The sequence below is a fragment of the Macrosteles quadrilineatus genome, unplaced genomic scaffold, assembly GCF_028750875.1.
Source record: "Macrosteles quadrilineatus isolate MER2022 unplaced genomic scaffold, UCM_ALF_1.0 Scaffold_4__1_contigs__length_99947679, whole genome shotgun sequence".
Taxonomy (NCBI): Eukaryota; Metazoa; Arthropoda; class Insecta; order Hemiptera; family Cicadellidae; genus Macrosteles; species Macrosteles quadrilineatus.
The window spans coordinates 97,807,189-97,828,918 of record NW_026542597.1 but is presented as its reverse complement, the minus strand read 5'-3'; the positions used below and the strand labels follow the sequence as shown (position 1 = coordinate 97,828,918).

At 34.3% G+C, this 21,730-nt stretch overlaps 4 protein-coding genes across 4 annotated transcripts; all 4 read left to right on the top strand.

Moving 5' to 3' along the window:
• Positions 1–129: 129 nt before the first annotated feature.
• On the top strand, positions 130–1,315 carry LOC128992009 (gastrula zinc finger protein xLCGF3.1-like). The gene has a single exon (XM_054415341.1). The coding sequence runs from the start codon at positions 237–239 to the stop codon at positions 1,032–1,034; it is 798 nt and encodes a 265-aa protein (XP_054271316.1). The 5' UTR covers positions 130–236; the 3' UTR covers positions 1,035–1,315.
• Positions 1,316–6,759: 5,444 nt separating this feature from the next.
• LOC128992003 (zinc finger protein 99-like) lies at positions 6,760–8,758 on the top strand. Its single transcript, XM_054415333.1, has one exon. The coding sequence runs from the start codon at positions 7,136–7,138 to the stop codon at positions 8,684–8,686; it is 1,551 nt and encodes a 516-aa protein (XP_054271308.1). The 5' UTR covers positions 6,760–7,135; the 3' UTR covers positions 8,687–8,758.
• A 3,408-nt stretch (positions 8,759–12,166) lies between these two features.
• LOC128992006 (zinc finger protein 708-like) lies at positions 12,167–21,307 on the top strand. Its single transcript, XM_054415337.1, has 2 exons — positions 12,167–12,227; positions 18,291–21,307. The coding sequence occupies exon 2, from the start codon at positions 18,759–18,761 to the stop codon at positions 19,902–19,904; it is 1,146 nt and encodes a 381-aa protein (XP_054271312.1). The 5' UTR covers positions 12,167–12,227; positions 18,291–18,758; the 3' UTR covers positions 19,905–21,307.
• LOC128993186 (zinc finger protein 708-like) lies at positions 12,694–14,456 on the top strand. Its single transcript, XM_054416947.1, has 2 exons — positions 12,694–13,258; positions 13,325–14,456. The coding sequence occupies exons 1-2, from the start codon at positions 12,767–12,769 to the stop codon at positions 13,862–13,864; spliced, it is 1,032 nt and encodes a 343-aa protein (XP_054272922.1). The 5' UTR covers positions 12,694–12,766; the 3' UTR covers positions 13,865–14,456.
• Positions 21,308–21,730: the final 423 nt, after the last annotated feature.

Genomic DNA, 21,730 nt, shown 5'->3' with positions numbered 1-21,730 from the left:
TAAAGAGCACCAAAAAGTCTCTCCTTAAGTGTCCAATATGTAGAAAATTGTTTTCAACTCTATCAAATATGAAGTGTCATATGTGTTTACACACAGGCGAGCGTCCCTTTAAATGTTTGTCATGTGAGGAAACATTTTTTGGACTAAGTCAAATAAAGAATCATTTATTGACACATTCTGGTAAGTGTCCTTATAAGTGCACTACATGTGGAAAATCCTTTAAAACCAGCAGCAACATGAAGATTCATACATTGGTTCACACAGGAGAGCGACCTTACTTGTGCATTACATGTGGAAAATCCTTCCAAACCAGCAGCCATATAAAGATTCATACAATGGTTCACACGGGAGAGCGACCTCATAAGTGCACTTTATGTGGAAAATCCTTCAAAACCAAAGAAGATATGAAGATTCATACATTAGATCACACAGGAGAGCGACCTCATAAGTGCATTACATGTGGAAAATCCTACAAAACCAAGACAGAAATGAAGATTCATACATTGATTCACACGGGAGAGCGACCTCATAAGTGCCCTACATGTGAAAAATCCTTTAAAACCAGCAGCGATATGAAGATTCATACATTGGTTCACACGGGAGAGCGACCTCATAAGTGCCCTACATGTGAAAAATCCTTCAAAACTAAGAAAGATATGAAGAGTCATACATTGGTTCACACGGGAGAGCGACCTCATAAGTGCCCTACATGTGAAAAATCCTTCAAAAGCAGGGGCAGTATGAAGATTCATACATTGGTTCACACGGAAGAGCGACCTCACAAGTGCACTACATGTGGAAAATCCTTCAAATCCAAGCAAGATATAAAGATACATACATTGGTTCACACGAGAGAGCGACCTCATAAGTGCCCTACATGTGAAAAATCCTTCAAAACCAGCAGCGATATGAAGAGTCATACATTGGTTCACACGGGAGAGCGACCTTATAAGTGCACTATATGTGGAAAATCCTTTAAAGCCAGCCGCTATTTGAAGAGACATACAATAATTCACACTGGAGGGACCTCATAAGTCATGAGTGCACCGCATCTGGAAGATCCATCAAAAATAGCTTAAATATGACTTCATTCATTATGTGTTCATTCATTTCATTCGATTTTGATTTAGTTCTTCTTAAATTCTACCTTTAAGAAAATGAAAAATGTCTTAAGCATTTCATGGTCACTAAAAATGTTTCCCTTACTCACTGGTTATTTAGTCCTTAAAGATCCATCAGATTTGGGGGTTCCTTGAGGAAAACACATCACAAAAAATTCTCACATGCACATATCTCGTGACATTGGGGCTACAGAATACCACAGAAATGTGAATTGATCCTTCTCAGGAACCTAATACACATCCATTGAATCCTAATCCTAAGTAGTATCAATTGTTAATAAGACAAATAAGACATTTATTAGACATTCAACAAAATTACAAAATTTTGCAATAGGCATCGTAAGATATGATTCACATTGATAAACATTAAATTGAGCTAACATCACAAAAAATCATGTAATGTTTAAAATCTAAAATTAGGCTAGGCCTGAAGACTCTATTTTAATATTTAAAAATTCATCCTGAGTATAAAATGGGTTCAGTTAAAACCAATTATACAATCAAATGAAATGAAATGATGAATGATCCAATGAAATGCTTTTTGAGGCAAACTCTGAAAAGGCAATGGTAACTTGTTGAAAAATGTTACACCGAAATTAACATGATAATTCATCAATTTACTTAACCTAAACTTTGGTTTATCTAATTTATGCCTAAATCTGTTCACATAATCATGTATTTCTTCTCTGACAGAAAACATATTTAAATTAATTTTGACAAACATCAATACCTCCAAAATATACAAGTTAACAATAGTCAGGATCCCTGATGAGACAAAAGGTGGCCTAGAGCGGGCTAACCTTTCTGAGTCGGTCAAAACTCTAACCGCTTTTTTATTTATTAAAATTTTTTCAATTCCAACTCCGTTACCCCAGATTATCAAACCATACCTGATAACACTTCAAAAAAAGCAAAATACAGTATGCCATTTTCAAGTATTTACTGGAAACATGTTTTTTGAGATTTATTAACAAATGTACAATTCTGGACAATTTATTATTCATAAAATTAATATGGTCAGACCATGACAGCTTACAGTATAATTTTATACCAAGTAATGTTACAACATTTTCATAATCATGAACAAATTGATGGTTTTCATGATTCTTTTTCAAGGTCACCAATAGTCTTTGTGTTTTTTGATAATTTTAAAACAATCAATTTACTGTAAACCATTCTTCAGCATCTTTAAAAACAGAATAGGCAACATTTTCCATACAATCTAAATCACTATGGCTAACAAGTAAAGAGGTGTCATCAGCGTAAATTGTTGACTTATAAGCCAAATTGAAACTAATGTCATTAATTAAAATTAAAAACAAAATGGTACCCATAACCGAACCCTGTGGTACCCCGACCTTTGACCTTGCTTTTTTTATCTCTTTCCTTCACCTCAACAATCTGACATCCGTCTTTAAGGTATGACTGAAACATACTAATGGCATTAAACCTTTGAAACCATAAAATTTCAATTTTTCAATTAAAATGTCATGTCTGACACAATCAAATGCTTTCTAAGCTATGCAATAGTTGATTTACAATATTGTCTACAGCTTGAGTGGTGGATCTCCCACTTCGATATACAAATTGAATCTCATTGAACAAATTGTTAATTTCCAAATATGGAATAATGGTAGTATGTGCGGTGGATTTTATTGAAAATAAACCAAGTACATGTAATGTTTTTTAAACGTCTCACCTGTAACCTAAAAGTGTTTAAGCACATCATCACCTGCGTATTTAAAGCTTGCCAAGCCGTTTCAAAACTTACAACGTCGTAACAGTTATATTTTCGCAAAGCAGCTTCTTTTTTCGGATTGATCCTCTTTTCCTTAAATTGTTAATCTACTTAAGAATTGTATTTTGGGTGGAAATTATATTATGATGTCTAAGATGAAAGAGACTAAAAAGGCTGCCTTGATAGGCACAACATTTTGCACATACTTATAGTAAGAAAACATATAGTGTTTACTGTCTAAATCTCCATGTCTGGGGAGCGCAAAAAGCCCATCAGAATCAATCAATCAATCTCCATGAATAGTCATTTATTCCATCTTTAAACAATACAATATTGTAATTGATTTCGTCAAAAAATCCTTAAACCAATACACAAAATTATCACAGTAGCTATAAATGATATCACAGATTGAGATTATATCACAGAACACTTATATAAAATGTCAGGGTACTTTCCAGTGCTATTGTCTTATTATTGTGTATTGCCTTGATCCAGAAAACCCATTAATATTAAGCCTTTGTTAATTTTTCATTCTATGTACATTTTTATAAATATATTATATTTTTGGGTTTTGAATTAATTGTACACACTCTTAGTACCTACAGCATTTCAGCAAAACACATGAACTGTATAGGTTATTAAAAAATGTAGCCTATGTATTGTAGATTTATAAAATATTTTTACTGTATATATTTAATGAAAATGAAAGATTGATTAATGTATTGAATCCACATGAAATATTGAATTAGGATAAACCTACAATATTAATTACAAGTCTCACATACAACATAAACAAACTGTTGTATTTATTTTTTGTTTGTTTGTTAATTTGTATACGACTAGAGAAAATTAAAGGTATTAACTGCTTTGAGTGTTTGACTTCATTTAAGTACTGTACTTGATCTTTAATCTACCTATCTATTGATAACTCCTCTTCCTAACCATAAGCAATTCACCTAATGATTTTTACTAGAGGTCGTCCAGTGGTCGAAAACTCCAGTAAAAATATTTAATATAGTGCTCCTTTTGCTTGAATTCGAGCAATTGCAAAGTATTACAGATGTTATTTCAAAACGAATTACAATCATAATTTCCGATGACTTAAAAGAGTCAACTCAAAGATAATGTAATCAATCACTCCATTCCAGTAATCAAAACTGAAAACGAACGCTCTTGTGTGTATCAAAATGTGCCATGTGTTTACTAGGAACAGCTGTTTTATTATGCAATTAATACAAAATTATTCGTCTAATTAAACTAAATCTTTTTTTCATGGGCCATCAAAATCGGTCTGTATTGTCAGCCCGAGAACTTTTATAACAGGAATTGGTGAAAGGGGACGACTACACAAAAAATACTTAATTTTGACACATTGTTTGTAAATATACGTTCATTATTAACAGAAGAGTAGTGTTTTGTAAAAATCTCCTTCACTTATTATATAAGGATTCCATAGAAAATGTATGCTTATCTCAACAATGGTAGGAAATAGTACAAATAATACATGAGATACGTTTTATTGTATTGCACTATTGTTTAATGGCAGACTTGACATGGACCACTCATATTCTGTACAAAAATAAGACAAAGTAAATAATTATTTGGGAGCGGAGGGCAGTCTAGAAAGTAACAGACGTTTAGCATTAGTGTGCTTGAGACGGTGCTAACACCAATATTTTAGTATCAGAGCTTTCATAAACTAAGCACACATGCAGTTATGGGAGCATGCACATAATATCTCTCGTACTTTGTCTGCAATGGAGTGTCAAAATGATTGATGTCATTGCAATGTCCCGTGATTTGTGAGGTGGACTGTGCAGATTTTTGTTTGCAAAATTTGTTTGCCAATTGAAAGTTATTGCAGATTTGGGTTTTTTTGGCAAAGAAATAATGAGTGAAGGCACTGGTTTCCACTTTTGTCGTAGTATTCCAAGATCCAGGTTATGTTAGTTGTATCGCACAAGAAATGAGGCTAGATTGACTTTTGTAAGCTTGGTGTGATTGATAAGTTTGTAAATATCTATATAATTAATACGCTACATGAAACTTTGTTTTTTAAACTCCTACGCAATGGCGAAGAAATGTTTGGTTAAGAAATGTCTTAACCGATTTTATCCATTGACGTCTCATTGGAAAGAGCGTGTTGCGTAGATTTGCAAACTGACCTTACATTTTTGAAAAAGTCCCTTGGGCTCTGCCCCAGTGGCTTTGAAAGTTCCCATGTTATCCTTATGAATAACATAATTGTTTACATTTTGATCAGCTGTATAATTTAATTGCTGTTATTTATTTTTCAATTCAACAAAACGCATTGGGTACATTTACTGATTTTGTTGAAATTAAATATTTACTACTTTAATTTACATTCGTACATATTACAATGTAAAAAATCGAGAAAGCCTAGGCAATTTGATATATTTTACCAAAAAAGAAAAATGAATTGACTTAGTACTGTATTTCTGAGCAATCACTGAAAGGACCGATTTTTTAACCATGGAAACATAGAAAAGTCATAGAACGCCACCAAGTATAAGAAAAATAGAGATAAAAAAAAAACATTTTCTATTGTTATCATCCTATATAATGAAGAACACCTACAGCTACAATATGAAGAGTCCCACAAACAATGAACAAAGATGTTAGCCGAAGTACTACTATTTTGTGGACTTAACTTTATGATGATTGTCAAAGGAAACCCCTCTAAGTCTGAATTAAACTGGTTCGTCAAGGACATTAATCATTAAATATATGTTTTCATAAAATTCAAGTGATTTTAAAAGAATGTGACTACATCCAAGAAACCTTAATAAAACTTTCATTGAGGATTCACATTATTCACAGTATTATTCACATTTATGCCTAAGGGAAACAAAAAACCATCTGAACGACATTCGGCCTTTCGGAGAGGTTATGCAGAAAATCAGGTAGTTCTTAGTCATGTAAACAATATGTTATCGCTATAAAAAATTTACTGAAATTTGTAAACGTACTGGCGACAATGGGCGGTACCATGCAGACTACATCATTGACAAAGATCAACATGGACAACCTAATACGGCTATAAGTGGGAAACATTTAAAAAACCAGATCAGCTTTTGAAAAATGATAAAATATTTACAAGAAATGTTGATTATATGGAACTGTTAGGTACGTAATCTATGAGTTGAGTCCTTTAAACTCATCGGAAATTATGATGACTATTATTTGTTTTTAAATAACTACTTTACTTCTTTGCAAATGCTCGATTTCGAGCAACGTGTACACTAGTCATACATTAATAGTTATCATCACTTCAATAAATTGTTGGTACCTGCTATAACTATACTGCTTTCACAAAATTTAGGCGGTTATTGGGGTAGAAATCTACCCCCCCTTATAACCTTATCAAAAATCAAAACCTTCCTATAAGATAATGAGCTCAACAGCTGAGCTTTACAAAAACAAAGCATAAATGAGAATGAGCCATATATATTAAACAAAAAGAGAGTCTGGGAACTTCCCCTCAAACCGCCTAAATGTTGTGAACGAAGTATAAGAGGTGATTATTTTTAACCAAATTGTTGCTCAAATCCTCGACTTGTATTACCTGATCGAATTTTGCAAAAGACCTGATATAGGAAAATATACTTAAAGAGGTTCCTTGATCAATTATTGATCTTGATTCAAGATTTATATTTTATGGACACCCGGTACCATACTTATTTAGATTATATCAATTTTAATTGCTTTTATGATTCTAAGTTTGAACAAAAAAATACCTAAATGTTTACAACAACTGTATATATTCAATAAATTATGGTCTTTTTCAGAATAGGCAAAAGATTTGAAGAGAAAAAGGAACTTCAACTCATATCACAAGAAGGATAATAGCCTATACAGAATAAGATGTAACACTTTAAACAGCAGCTAAAAACATGTAATTTTTACTACACAAAATTTACGGTTTAAAGTAAGTGATTTACTATGTAAATCTTGAATTTAAATTATTCATAACTTTTATATGACTGATGCAACCAACATTGTTTGAAAGCAACATGGTGAAGACAACGATTTCTTGAGTAGGCTAATTTAACTGGATGGAACATAGAGTCAAGACATAAAAGCAAAATGCCTCAAGTAAACTGTGTGGTAAAATATTTAATACACATAACAATCTTTGAGCAAGAGCTGATCACATTTTATTAATACACTAATTGACTGTTCAACATCTAACCAATTCTACAAAAATAGACATATAAAACCAGCAGAATAATTCAGAGTAGTATCATCTTGCCTGATGTTAGAAATCAGAAATATAAAACATAAAATGTTTAATATCACTAAAAAGCGTCTCCTTAACTGTCCAATATGTAGAAAAATGTTTTCAACTATAAGGAGTATGAAGTATCATATATATTTACACACAGGTGAGCATCCCTTTAGATGTTTGACATGTGAGAAAACATTTATTCAAATATCTCATCTAAAGTATCATTTGTTAACACATTCTGGGATGTGTCCTTACAAGTGCACTACATGTGGAAAATCTTTCAAAACCACCAGCCTTTTGAAGATACATGCATTGGTTCACACGGGAGATCAACCTCATCACTGCCCTACATGTGGAAAATCATTCAAATCCAAGGGAGATATGAATAAACATACTTTGGTTCACACGGGAGAGCGACCTCACAAGTGCACTACATGTGGAAAATCTTTCAAAACCAGGAGCCTTATGAAGAGACATGAATTGGTTCACATTGGAGAGCGACCTCATAAATGCACTATATGTGGAAAATCCTTCCGAAACAGCAGCAATATGAAGCAACATGCATTGGTTCACACGGGAGAGCGACCTCATCAGTGCCCTACATGTGGAAAATCCTTCCCAACCAGCAGCCGTATGAAACTTCATTTATTGGTTCACACAGGAGAGCGACCTCATAAGTGCACAACATGTGGAAAATCATTCCCAACCAACAGAAGTATGAAGAGACATACATTAATTCACACGAGAGAGCGACCTCATCAGTGCCCTACATGTGGAAAATCCTTCCCAACCAGCAGCCATATGAAACTTCATTTATTGGTTCACACAGGAGAGCGACCTCATAAGTGCACTACATGTGGGAAATCCTTCCAAACCAGCAGAAATATGAAGAGACATACATTGGTTCACACAGGAGAGCGACCTTATAAGTGCACTACATGTGGAAAATCCTTCTCAACCAGCAGCTATATGAAGCTTCATTTATTGGTTCACACAGGAGGGCGACCTCATGAGTGCCTTACATGTGGGAAATCCTTCCAAACCAGCATAAATATGAAGAGACATACATTGGTTCACACAGGAGAGCGACCTCATAAGTGCTTTACATGTGGAAAATCCTTCAAATCCAAGGAAGATATGAAGAAACATACATTGGTTCACATGGGAGAGCGACCTCATAAGTGCTCTACATGTGGAAAATCCTTCAAATCCAAGGAAGTTATGAAGAAACATATATTAGTTCACTTGGGAGAGCGACCTCATAAGTGCTCTACATGTGGAAAATCCTTCCAAACCAGCAGAAATATGAAGAGACATTCATTGGTTCACACAGGAGAGCGACCTCATAAGTGCTCTACATGTGGAAAATCCTTCAAATCCAAGGAAGTTATGAAGAAACATACATTAGTTCACATGGAAGAGCGATCTCATAAGTGCTCTACATGTGGAAAATCCTTTAAATCCAAGGAAGTTATGAAGAGACATACATTAATTCACACGAGAGAGAGAGAGAGCGACCTCACAAGTGGAAAATTCTTCCAAACCAGCAGTCATATGAAGAGACTTATGGATAATTAATTCACACTAGAGAGGGACCTACAGAGTGCACCACATCTGGAAGATCCATCACAAATATTTGCAATATGTTGTTTCATACATTAATTTATGAAATATATGTTAAATTAAATTTGGAATTTTGAATAAATTAACGTGAACGCGAATAAACTTAGTCAATTATAAAATTAACTAAAACGTTGAACTTGCTATCACCAAAGTAAACGTGTCGGGAAAATTAGACTCGGTCAAACACCAGAGTCGATTCGGGGTTTCTTAGATCAAATTAATGTAAACCTGTCCGGGGTAAATGAATAAATTCTACTTATATCGTTCTGGCAACTTAACTGATTTCCAAAGCTGGTTAAAGACATAAGGTGGTGTGCTCGTACGTGAAAAAGCGTGTGTGACTACGGCACGGTAAAATAAAAATAATAAACTTGTCGTCGAGTCGGTAGCGGGTAGGCAATTGATCATGAGGTCTCCTTTTCTGACGGCGGGGTAGCTAACTAGCGTCCTCCCCTCTACAATGACGTAGGCCTGCTCCTTCGATGCCGTTGTCAACGCAGGCGCGGTTTAACCCGCACAAATAAAACTTTAATTGGATTTTTACCCCTTGACGGGTTTTGGGTCGTTAAAGCACATCAACACATGCCTATTTAAAACTTGTCAAGCCATTTAATAACCTACAACATTGTAGCAGTATTTTTTTTGCCAAGCAGCTTCTTTTTCCTATTGATTCCCTTTTCTTTAAATTGTTATCTACTTGAGAATTGTATTTCGGCCAGAAATTATATCACAACGTGTAAGATGAAAGAGACTACAAAAGACAAAAGAGACTTGATAGGCACAACATTTCGCACATTTTTATAGTTAGCAAACGTATGGTTTTTACCGTTTATAATGCTCCATAGCTAATAAAACGGCATAATATACAACATTGAATGACACCCCTCCCTACTCTCAACAATAACTACAATAACTATGGTGCATATACCGTACTATCAGCTAAAAAAAAATGTTTGATTCCTCGGTCACTCTGTACAATGCTTGGTTGTATCCAGGACTGTTTATCTGTTTATATATAAATATTCTCTAGGGTTTTTTAATGTATCCTACATATTACAAATGAAACTGTAATCTTATTTACTATCTTGACTATCTTATTATTGTGTATTGCATACATATAGAAAACCCACTTATGTCAAGATTTTGTAGATTTTTCCATTTTGTGTACATTTTTATGAATATATTACATTATTTTTGGGTGGTGAATTAATTCTACCTCTTCTTAGTAACTAGACTGGCTTTTAAGGCATTTCAGTAAAACTCATCAACTGTACAGGTTAATAAAACAATTGTATTTAGTGTAGATTTTTTAAATATTTGTAATGTACTATATTATATTTTTAATGAAAATGATAGGTTGATTAATGTACTGAATCCATGCGAAATCTTAATAATCTTGGTGGATAAACCTACAATATTAAATTATTACATGCATCATATAATCACATAAACAAACTGATATGTTATTTTTGTGAGTGTTAGTTAATTTTTGTACTACTAGTGAAAATTAAAAGGTACTAACTGCTTCAGTGTTTTACTTCATTAAAGTATTGTATTTGAACCTAAATCTACATATTGCGTTGGAATCCAGCTATTGGAGCATGCACATAATATCTCTCATACTTTGTCTGCTATGGAGTGTTAAAATGATTGATGTCATAGCACTGTCTGGTGGTTTGTGTGGAGGGCTCCATGTATATTTTTGTTTGCAAAATTGTTCTTGCCAATTGAAAATTATTGCAGATTTGGATTTCTTTTATGGCATAGGAATAATGCGTGAAGGCACTGGTTTCCACTTTTGTGGTAATATTGCAAGATCTAGGTTAGGTTAATTGTATTGTATAGGAAGTGAGGATTGGTTTAGTTTTGTAACCTTGGTGTGATTGATAAGCTTGTGTGCATCATACATTAGTAGTTGTCATCACTTCAATACAATATTGTTGGTACCTGATATAACTATACTGTGTTCACAAAATGTAGGCGGTTATTGGGAAAAAATCTACCTCCTCTTATAACCCTAAAAAATCAAAACCTTCCTATAAAATAATAAGCTCAAGAGCATAGGTTTACCAAAACAAAACCTAATTCAGCTGAGCCATATCATAGACAAATAGAATAAATATAGACTCTCAAAGGAAGGTACCGGCGCCCACCACTAGGTTTGCCGTGTAGTTACGGCGCACACCGCTGCAGGCGAGGGGCGCAGGAGCCGTATGTGACCTGCAGATGCTGCAGTGGTGTGCGCCGTAACTACACGGCAAACCTAGCGGTGGACGTCAGAACTTATGCTCACCGCAGCACAGCTGATGGTCTATATTTATTCTATTTATCTATGGCAATATATAGCAAAAATACCCTCGCCGCAGCAATCCTGCCGACTAAGCGAATTTCCATTTGTCTGAATTGATTTTACAATTAAATATATTTAAATTACATTAGGTTTAACGAGCACCTACTTTTGCTGCTACAAGGAAACTATAATTTTTTTTTGCAAAATATTAATAGCTTAGTATAAAATAAATAAATTTGCCAAGTTTGATCAAATTATATCCATAAACAAGCAAACTACAACATTTTACAATATTCCCCATAAGAATAAAATGGGAATTTTATATTTACAATTTTTTGGATTTTCTCCTTTACCAATAACCGTACAAAAATATTTTGATATACTAAATTATTTGTAGAAATTGGGAAATTTTGTGTTTTTAAGGTTAAAAATGAGAAAAACCAATTTTTACCCCATAAAACCCCTTGTAAAACCCCATTCCCATGGTCCGATCATGCTGGTTCACGAACTCATTCAAGTATATCCCGCTTTACACCTTTAAATCAAATTTCATAAAAATCAGACAATAATTACTCAAGTTTCGCATTCACGGACACACACATATATATATATAAGTTTGAACGAATGGTGTTTTTGGCCTCTGGGAACATCAAAATGAAAAAGTAAATCGGTCCGGGCCTAGGTCTTACCAGGCCACCTACGGGAATAGCTACTTCCCTATAGGGAAATTCGCTAAATGGAGTCTGTAAACTTCCAATCAAACTGCCTAAATGTTGTGAACAGAGAATAGGAGGTCTTCATTTTTATCAAAACTGTTGCTCAAATCCTCCACTTGTATTACCTGGTCGAATTTGGTTAAAGATTTAACATATGAACAAAAATATTTAAAGAGGTTCCTAGATCAATTATTGGTCTTGATTACCGATGAATTTTTTATAGACACCATTACCATGATACTTACTGTAATTAAATTACATAAATTTCGATTGCTATTATGATTTTAAATTTGAACAAAGAATTACCTAAATGTTTACAACAACTGTATATAATTAATAAATTATGGTCTTTTTCAGAATAGGCAAAAGATTTGAAGAGAAAAAGGAACTTCAATTCATATCACAAGAAAGATAATTTACAGAAAGACGTAATACTTTAAACAGAAGCTAAAAACATTTAGTTTTTACTACATACAATTAACTGATTAAAGTAAGTGATTTACTATGTAAATCTTGAATTTAAATTATTCATAACTTTTATATGGCTGATGCAACATTGTCTGAAAACAACATGTGAAGACACAGGTTTCTTAAGTAGGCTAATTTAACTGGATGAAACATAGAGTCAAGACAAGAAAGCAAAATGCCTCAAGTAAGCTGTGTTGTATCATATTTAATACACAAAACAATATTTGAGCAAGAGCTGATCACATTTTATTGATACACTTATTAACTTGTTCAACATGTAACAAATTCTACAAAAATATACATATAAAACCAACAGAATAATTCCGAGTAGTATTATCTTGCCTGATGTTAGAAATCGGAAATATAAAACATAAAATGTTTAATATCACTAAAAAGCGTCTCCTTAAGTGTCTAATATGTAGAAAAATGTTTTCAACTATATGGAATATGAAGTATCATATATATTTACACACAGGTGAGCGTCCCTTTAGATGTTTGACATGTGAGAAAACATTTATTCAAATATCTCATTTAAAGTATCATTTGTTTACACATTCTGGGATGTGTCCTTACAAGTGCACTACATGTGGAAAATCTTTCAAAACCACCAGCCTTTTGAAGATACATGCATTGGTTCACACGGGAGATCGACCTCATCACTGCCCTACATGTGGAAAATCATTCAAATCCAAGGGAGATATGAATAAACATACTTTGGTTCACACGGGAGAGCGAACTCACAAGTGCACTACATGTGGAAAATCATTCAAATCCAAGGGAGATATGAAGAAACATACTTTGGTTCACACGGGAGAGCGACCTCACAAGTGCACTACATGTGGAAAATCATTCAAATCCAAGGGAGATATGAAGAAACATACATTGGTTCACACAGGAAATGGACCTCATAAGTGCACTACATGTGGAAAATCCTTCCAAACCAGTAAAAATATGAAGAGACATACATTGGTTCACACGGGAGAGCGACCTCATCAGTGCCCTACATGTGGAAAATCCTTCCGAAACAGCAAAAATATGAAGAAACATACATTGGTTCACACTGGAGAGCGACCTCATCAGTGCCCTACATGTGGAAAATCATTCAAATCCAAGGAAAATATGAAGAGACATACATTGGTTCACACGGGAGAGCGACCTCATCAGTGCCCTACATGTGGAAAATCATTCAAATCCAAGGGAGATATGAAGAAACATACATTGGTTCACACGGGAGAGCGACCTCATCAGTGCACAACATGTGGAAAATCCTTCCGAAACAGCAAAAATATGAAGAAACATACATTGGTTCACACGGGAGAGCGACCTCATCAGTGCCCTACATGTGGAAAATCATTCAAATCCAAGGAAAATATGAAGAGACATACATTGGTTCACACGGGAGAGCGGCCTCATCAGTGCCCTACATGTGGAAAATCATTCACATCCAAGGAAAATATGAAGAGACATACATTGGTTCACACGGGAGAGCGACCTCATCAGTGCACAACATGTGGAAAATCCTTCCAAAACAGCAAAAATATGAAGAAACATACATTGGTTCACACGGGAGAGCGACCTCATCAGTGCCCTACATGTGGAAAATCATTCAAATCCAAGGAAAATATGAAGAGACATACATTGGTTCACAAAGGAGAGTGACCTCATTAGTGCTCTACATGTGGAAAATCATTCAAATCCAAGGAAGATATGAAGAAACATACATTTGTTCACATGGAAGAGCGATCTCATAAGTGCTCTACATGTGGAAAATCCTTTAAATCCAAGGAAGTTATGAAGAGACATACATTGGTTCACACGAGAGATGATTTTTACCCCTTGACGGGTTTTGGGTCGTTAAAGCACATCAACACATGCATATTTAAAACTTGTCAAGCCATTTAATAACCTACAACATTGTAGCAGTATTTTTTTTGCCAAGCAGCTTCTTTTTCCTATTGATTCCCTTTTCTTTAAATTGTTATCTACTTGAGAATTGTATTTCGGCCAGAAATTATATCACAACGTCTACGATGAAATAGACTACAAAAGACAAAAGAGACTTGATAGGCACAACATTTCTAATACTTATAGTTCGCAAACGTATGGTTTTTACTATCTAATAATGCTCTGTGGCTAATGAAATGGCATAATATACAACATTGAATGACACCCCTGGTATCTCTTCTTTTGGAAGAACCTTTAAATAGTATTAAAATTGTATTGGTGGATCTTTAATGGTTAAAAACTTCCGCGATTTCATCAGTACGGAAAGTAAATAAAAGAAACGTCTTATAACACTTAAAACATATATTTACGCTTATACTGTTACTCACAAGACGGTAAATATACAAAAACGATGGTAAGTGGTGATCGATTTCGATTGGACACTCCAATCATCATCAGACCCAATAGGCGAATGACGTGACGAACACGTACAATGCTGATCAAGAAGTTATTTCATCAGTGTAATAAAGAATAATCTATGGTTTTATTTGAGAAAAAATATCTGTTTGTTGAGAAGACACGTTCTAAGTTCAAAGGGAGGTCCATCGTAACGGATCTGCACTTGTATTATTTTGTATTGTATTACACAATCGAAGATTTTCCCAATGATTGAAAACATGTTTGGAATGACCATTAGGGAAAAATTTGCAACTTTGGAGCACGACAGTGGTAAGCCTGGCTTCGATGGAGTCAGTTGGTTTTAGAGACTAGTTTGGGGTGTACGTCAGGATTGTAGTGCCGGTCGTTTCGAGTTGAAAGGATGAACTACAAGATTAATAAAGGCAAGTTTGTGTTTTTTGTAATTTTGGTGTGTCCATGACCGTACGTAGTCATTTGATGAAGTAGACATGGTGTTAATTTTTGTTTATAAGATATTTCAATTGCTAGATTAACCTAGAAGTCCACTTTGTATCCTCGAACATGAGGTGCAGGGCTACCGCCAGAACAGAGCCAAATAACATGTAATGTCACGACCATCGCAGGTTTTTTTCACGACCAATCCAACCTTATGGATTACACTGTGTTTGGTCGTGACAATAACTTAAATGTCATTGTAAAATTGAAACACATATTTTTATTAGGTATAACTAACAGTATAATTGAAGGATTGTTTAGAAAGATTTAGATTATTCCAGACAATTCACGACCGTATTGCTTGTTCCTGACCATCACGTTTATGATTTCTATCGTATAAATTTCAAAAATTAAAATATCATCATATTGTTTCAATGTTTTATACACAAATGAAGCACACCTCTATAAAACATAACGATTTTTTGGGTCTGAGGTAAGTTTTTTCGGAGTTATGCAAACTTAAAAAGATTTTATTGGCTCTTTTTCAGTTTTAGGAGTTTTTTTATTTTTTTCTAGAAAGACCAAATATACTAAAAGCTTAGTGAGCTGTTTATTGTATAATGGCCCTAAAAGTAAATTAATTTATAACAAAACATAGTTATAAAAATAATATTAACATTCAATTTTATGTCCGTGATGGTTGTGACAAAATTTTGTGTTTTTCCATCAAAGATGCTCTATTAATAAAAAATCACCAAAGATATTGCGTTACCATGGACATTTTATAAAACTTCAAATGTTAATAAAATAAAAAAAAATAAAAATTTCAAAAACGGAACAAAAATTTTTTTAAATTGTTTTTTTTTTTAATTTTGTTTCAAAATTTTCATTCAGATACAGAAAACCCACTAATGTTAAGATTTTGTTAATTTTTCCATTTTGTGTAAATTTTCATGAATATATTATATTATTTTTGGGTGGTGAATTAATTGTACCTCTGAGTAACTGGACTGGCTTTTAAGGCATTTCAGTAAAACTCATCAACTGTACAGGTAATAAAACAATTGTATTTAGTGTAGATTTTTTAAATATTTGTAATGTACTGTATTATATTTTTATTGAAAATGAGAGGTTGATTAATGTACTGAATCCATGCAAAATCTTGATAATATTGGTATTAATTATTACATACATCATATAATCACATGAACAAACTGATATGTTATTTTTGTGAGTGTTAATTTTTTTACTACTAGTGAAAATTAAAAGGTGTTAACTTCATCAGTGTTTTACTTCATTTAAGTATTGTATTTGAACCTAAATCTACATACCAAACCAAGTGATAATTTTCTCTTCTTAACCTCACACCATTCTCCCAATAATCTTTATTCCATAGGAAATATATGCTTAGCTCAACAAAGGCAGGGAATAGTACAAATAATACATGAGTTTTATTGAATTGAGCTATTGTGTAATTGCAGACTTGACAAGACCACTCGTATTCTGTACAAAAATAAGACAAATTAAATAATTATTTGGGAGGGGAGGATAGACTAGAAAGTAACAGACGTTTAGCATTAGTGTGCTTGAGACGGCGCTAACACCAATATTTTAGTATCAGAGCTTTCATAAACTAAGCACACATGCAGTTATGGGAGCATGCACATAATATCTCTCGTACTTTGTCTGCAATGGAGTGTCAAAATGATTGATGTCATTGAAAAGTCCCGTGATTTGTAAGGTGGACTGTGCAGATTTTTTGCCAATTGAAAATTATTGCAGATTTGGGTTTTTTGGCAAAGGATTAATGAGTGAAGGTACTGGTTTCCACTTTTGTCATAGTATTCCAAGATCCAGGTTAGGTTAGTTGTATAGCACAGGAAGTGAGGCTAGATTGACTGTTAATAATAATTAAGAAGAATAATAATAAAAATAATTTGTCATAAGGATACATTAGATCATCGACAAAGTCAAAATCATGATTATACATCAATCGTCAAACAAAACAAAATTAAAAACACTTTCAATATTTTGAAAAAACAATAGGGCTTAATAACTAAAATATGTACACATTACTAAACAAACAACAATATAAGGACCTGATAAAGCAACAGGTTAGCAGCAGGGTTAAACAATCAAAGATTTTATTTGGCAAGATTTGAACAAATCGTCCAGGCTATAAGAAGGGTTGTCTAATAGCCAATTATAAAACAAGGACTTGAATTTTTCTTGCGGATAAGCATTAATATTGTGTTTTAAAAGGTTATATACTTTAGTTGATAACACTATGTGGCTCTTGCTAGTCTTACTCAGACGATGTGATTCTAACAAGGCACTATTTTCAAATCTGGTATTGTGATTATGATTATTGAATTTTAGGTGATGGGTTTTTTTTAGGATATAAAGGGCAAGATCATAAATAAACAAATTTATTACAGTTTGAATCTTAAAATCCTTAAAAAGAGGCTTGCAGTGCTCGTCTGGCTCTGATCCATTCATAGCTGTGATAGCCCCCTTCTGTAGGATTAAAATTTCATTGATTCTTCCACACCCACCCCAGAATATCAATCCATATCTCATTACAGACTGAAAATATATAAAATAAGCCGATCTCAAATAGTTCTTTGGAATTACATCTTTGAGACGACCAAGAAGAAAAATTACTCGAGATAGTCTAGTAGACAAATAATTTACATGTTCATTCCAGGATATTGCAAGCTTGGTGTGATTTAACAGCTTGTGAATATCATACATTAATAGTTATCATCACTTCAATATTGTTGGTACCTGCTATAACTATAGTGCGTTCACAAAATTTAGGCGGTTATTGGGGAAGAAATTTCCCCCCCCCCTCCTTTTAAGCTTATCAAAAATCAAAACCTTCAGCTGAGCATTACCAAAACAAAGCATTAATCAGCTGAGCCATATATATTAAGCAAAAAAAAAAAAAAAAAAAAAAAAGTCCGGGAACTTCCCCTCAAACCGCCTAAATGTTGTGAACGGAGTATAAGAGGTGATCATTTTTATCCAAATTGTTGCTCAAATCCTCGACTTGTATTACCTGATCGAATTTTGCAAAAGACCTGATGTAAGAAAATATAGGTACTTAAAGAGGTTCCTTGATCAATTATTGATCTTGATTCAAGATTAATATTTTATGGACACCCGGTACCATACTTATTTAGATTATATAAATTTTAATTGCTTTTATGATTCTAAATTTAAACAAAGAATTACCTAAATGTTTAACAACTGTATATAATTAATAAATTATGGTCTTTTTCAGAATAGGCCTAGGCAAAAGATTTGAAGAGAAAAAGGAACATCAACTCCATGTCACAAAAAGATAATTTACAGAATAAGATGTTATACATTAAACAGAAGCTAAAAACATTTAGTTTTTACTACACACAATTTACTGATTAAAGTAAGTGATTTACTTTGTAAATCTTTAATTTAAATTATTCATAACTTTTATATGACTGATGCAACCAACATTGTTTGAAAGCAACATGGTGAAGACAACGATTTCTTGAGTAGGCTAATTTAACTGGATGGAACATAGAGTCAAGACATAAAAGCAAAATGCCTCAAGTAACCTATGTGGTATGATGTCTAATACACATAACAATCTTTGAGCAAGAGCTGATCACATTTTATTAATACACTAATTAACTGTTCAACATCTAACCAATTCTACAAAAATAGACATATAAAACCAGCAGAATAATTCAGAGTAGTATCATCTTGCCTGATGTTAGAAATCGGAAATATAAAACATAAAATGTTTAATATCACTAAAAAGCGTCTCCTTAACTGTCCAATATGTAGAAAAATGTTTTCAACTATAAGGAGTATGAAGTATCATATATATTTACACACAGGCGAGCGTCCCTTTAGATGTTTGACATGTAAGAAAACATTTAATCAAATATCTCATCTAAAGTATCATTTGTTAACACATTCTGGGATGTGTCCTTACAAGTGCATTACATGTGAAAAATCTTTCAAAACCACCAGCCTTTTGAAGATACATGCATTGGTTCACACGGGAGATCGACCTCATCAGTGCCCTACATGTGGAAAATCCTTCAAATCCAAGGGAGATATGAATAAACATACATTGGTTCACACGGGAGATCGACCTCATCAGTGCCCTACATGTGGAAAATCATTCAAATCCAAGGGAGATATGAAGAAACATACTTTGGTTCACACGGGAGAGCGACCTCATAAGTGCCCTATATGTGGAAAATCTTTCTCAACCAGCAGCTATATGAAGAGACATACATTGGTTCACACAGGAAATGGACCCCATAAGTGCACTACATGTGGAAAATCCTTCTCAACCAGCAGCTATATGAAGCTTCATTTATTGGTTCACACAGGAGAACGACCTCATGAGTGCACTACATGTGGAAAATCCTTCCGAAACAGCAGCTATATGAAGAGACATACATTGGATCACACAGGAAATAGACCCCATAAGTGCACTACATGTGGAAAATCCTTCTCAACCAGCAGCAATATGAAGCTTCATTTATTGGTTCACACAGGAGAACGACCTCATCAGTGCACAACATGTGGAAAATCCTTCCGAAACAGCAGCTATATGAAGAAACATACATTGGTTCACACGGGAGAGCGACCTCATCAGTGCCCTACATGTGGAAAATCATTCAAATTCATGAGAGTTATGAAGAATCATACTTTGGTTCACACAGGAGAGCGGCCTCATCAGTGCCCTACATGTGGAAAATCATTCAAATCCAAGGGATATATGAAGAAACATACTTTGGTTCACACGGGAGAGCGGCCTCATCAGTGCCCTACATGTGGAAAATCATTCAAATCCAAACAATATATGAAGAGACATACATTGGTTCACAAAGGAGAGTGACCTCATTAGTGCCCTAGATGTCGAAAATCATTCAAATCCAAGGAATATATGAAAAAACATACATTTGTTTACACGGGAGAGTGACCTCATCAGTGCCCTAGATGTGGAAAATCATTCAAATCCAAGCAATATATGAAGAGACATACATTGGTTCACAAAGGAGAGTGACCTCATTAGTGCCCTAGATGTCGAAAATCATTCAAATCCAAGGAATATATGAAAAAACATACATTGGTTCACACAGGAGAGCGGCCTCATCAGTACCCTTCATGTGGAAAATCATTCAAATCCAAGGAATATATGAAGAAACATACATTTGTTTACACCGGAGAGTGACCTCATCAGTGCCCTACATGTCGAAAATCATTCAAATCCAAGGGAGATATGAAGAAACATACTTTGGTTCACAGGGGAGAGCGACCTCATCAGTGCCCTACATGTGGAAAATCATTCAAATCCAAGGAAGATGTAAAGAGACATAAATTGGTTCACACGAGAGAGCGACCTCACAAGTGAAAAATCCTTCCAACCAGCAGTCATATGGAAAGACTTATGAATAATTCATTCACACTGGAGAGACCTTATAAGTGCACCACATCTGGAAGATTCATCACAAATAGTTGTAATGTGTTCAAATTCAAATATATTTATTTAGGATATTACAAGCATGGCCTCGCCAAGTTTACAAAACTTGTCGGCAAGGACCAATAGATTCAAAAAAAGTTTACAGATTTTTCTCTTTTTTCTTTAGTTTTGTTTTCTAAGTACAAAGAATTATGAAAACTAGTTCAAAGGTGGTTTGTGGCAGGCACCTATTAAGAAAATGGAAAACGTCTCAGCATATTACAGCCACAAAAAATATTTCTGCCACTTTCTGGTTAAAGGCGCCCGTAAAGATCCATCAGATTTCGGGGTTCCATAAGAAACACGTCACCACAAAAATTCACACATGCACATATCTCGTGACATTTGGGCTAGAGAGTATTGCGGAAATGCGAAATAACCTTCCTAGGAACCTAATACACATCACATCCATTGAATCCTAATCATTATTTGTATCAATTGTCAATGGGTAGTATGTGTGGTGGATCTTATTGTAAATAAACCAAGCTATTGTTAAACAACGAACCAAACGTCTCACCTGTGACCTAAAAGTGTTTAAGCACTATGACAAAATTTCAGGTTGAAAGACAAAATTAGATTTTAAAATAAGTAATACTCGTCTCACCTCAAATTAGGTCACACCTTACATTTTTCCAGATAGCTCAGCCTACAATGAGATAGTACAGGGCTCTAATATTCAAAGCTTGTCAAGCCATTTAATAAATAGCCTACAACATTGTAGCAGTATTTTTTTGCCAAGCAGCTTTTTTTCGGATTGATTTTCAGTTTGACCCCTCTCAAAATAGGCACATTACAAACAGGGCCGTCCCTAGGGTTAGCGGCGCCCGGAGCAAATGTGGTCGTGGCGCCCCCCCCCCCCCCCCCAGTAATAGTCGCATTCACATATTTTAATACTATGTTAATTCAGGACGGGATTTTTTCCTATGCATAAAAAGAAAGTCTTGAGTATTGAAGTTACCAAAAAAGACAAACAAAATCAATTTTACCATTTGTGGCAGTGTGGCACTAATCTATCAAAAGCAAAAAAGGGTAACAATTTACAGGTATAGAAACTTGTGACTCGCGGTCGAAATGTCTCGCGGTCACAGTGTGATCGTTGGTAAGACTCGCGGTCACGGCGTTATCATCGGTATGGTCACAGCGTGATCGTCGTTATGACTCGCGGTCACGACGATATCGTCGGTATGACTCGCGGTCACGAC

Excerpts from the sequence above, each read along its gene's own strand:
- LOC128993186 (XM_054416947.1), top strand. The coding sequence starts at position 12,767 with ATGTGTCCTTACAAGTGCACTACATGTGGAAAATCTTTCAAAACCACC. Across the intron at positions 13,259-13,324 it reads ATATGAAGAAACATACATTG|ATGAAGAGACATACATTGGT; the intron begins GTTCACACTGGA and ends TCCAAGGAAAAT.
- LOC128992006 (XM_054415337.1), top strand. The coding sequence starts at position 18,759 with ATGTTAGAAATCGGAAATATAAAACATAAAATGTTTAATATCACTAAA.
- LOC128992009 (XM_054415341.1), top strand. The coding sequence starts at position 237 with ATGAAGATTCATACATTGGTTCACACAGGAGAGCGACCTTACTTGTGC.
- LOC128992003 (XM_054415333.1), top strand. The coding sequence starts at position 7,136 with ATGTTAGAAATCAGAAATATAAAACATAAAATGTTTAATATCACTAAA.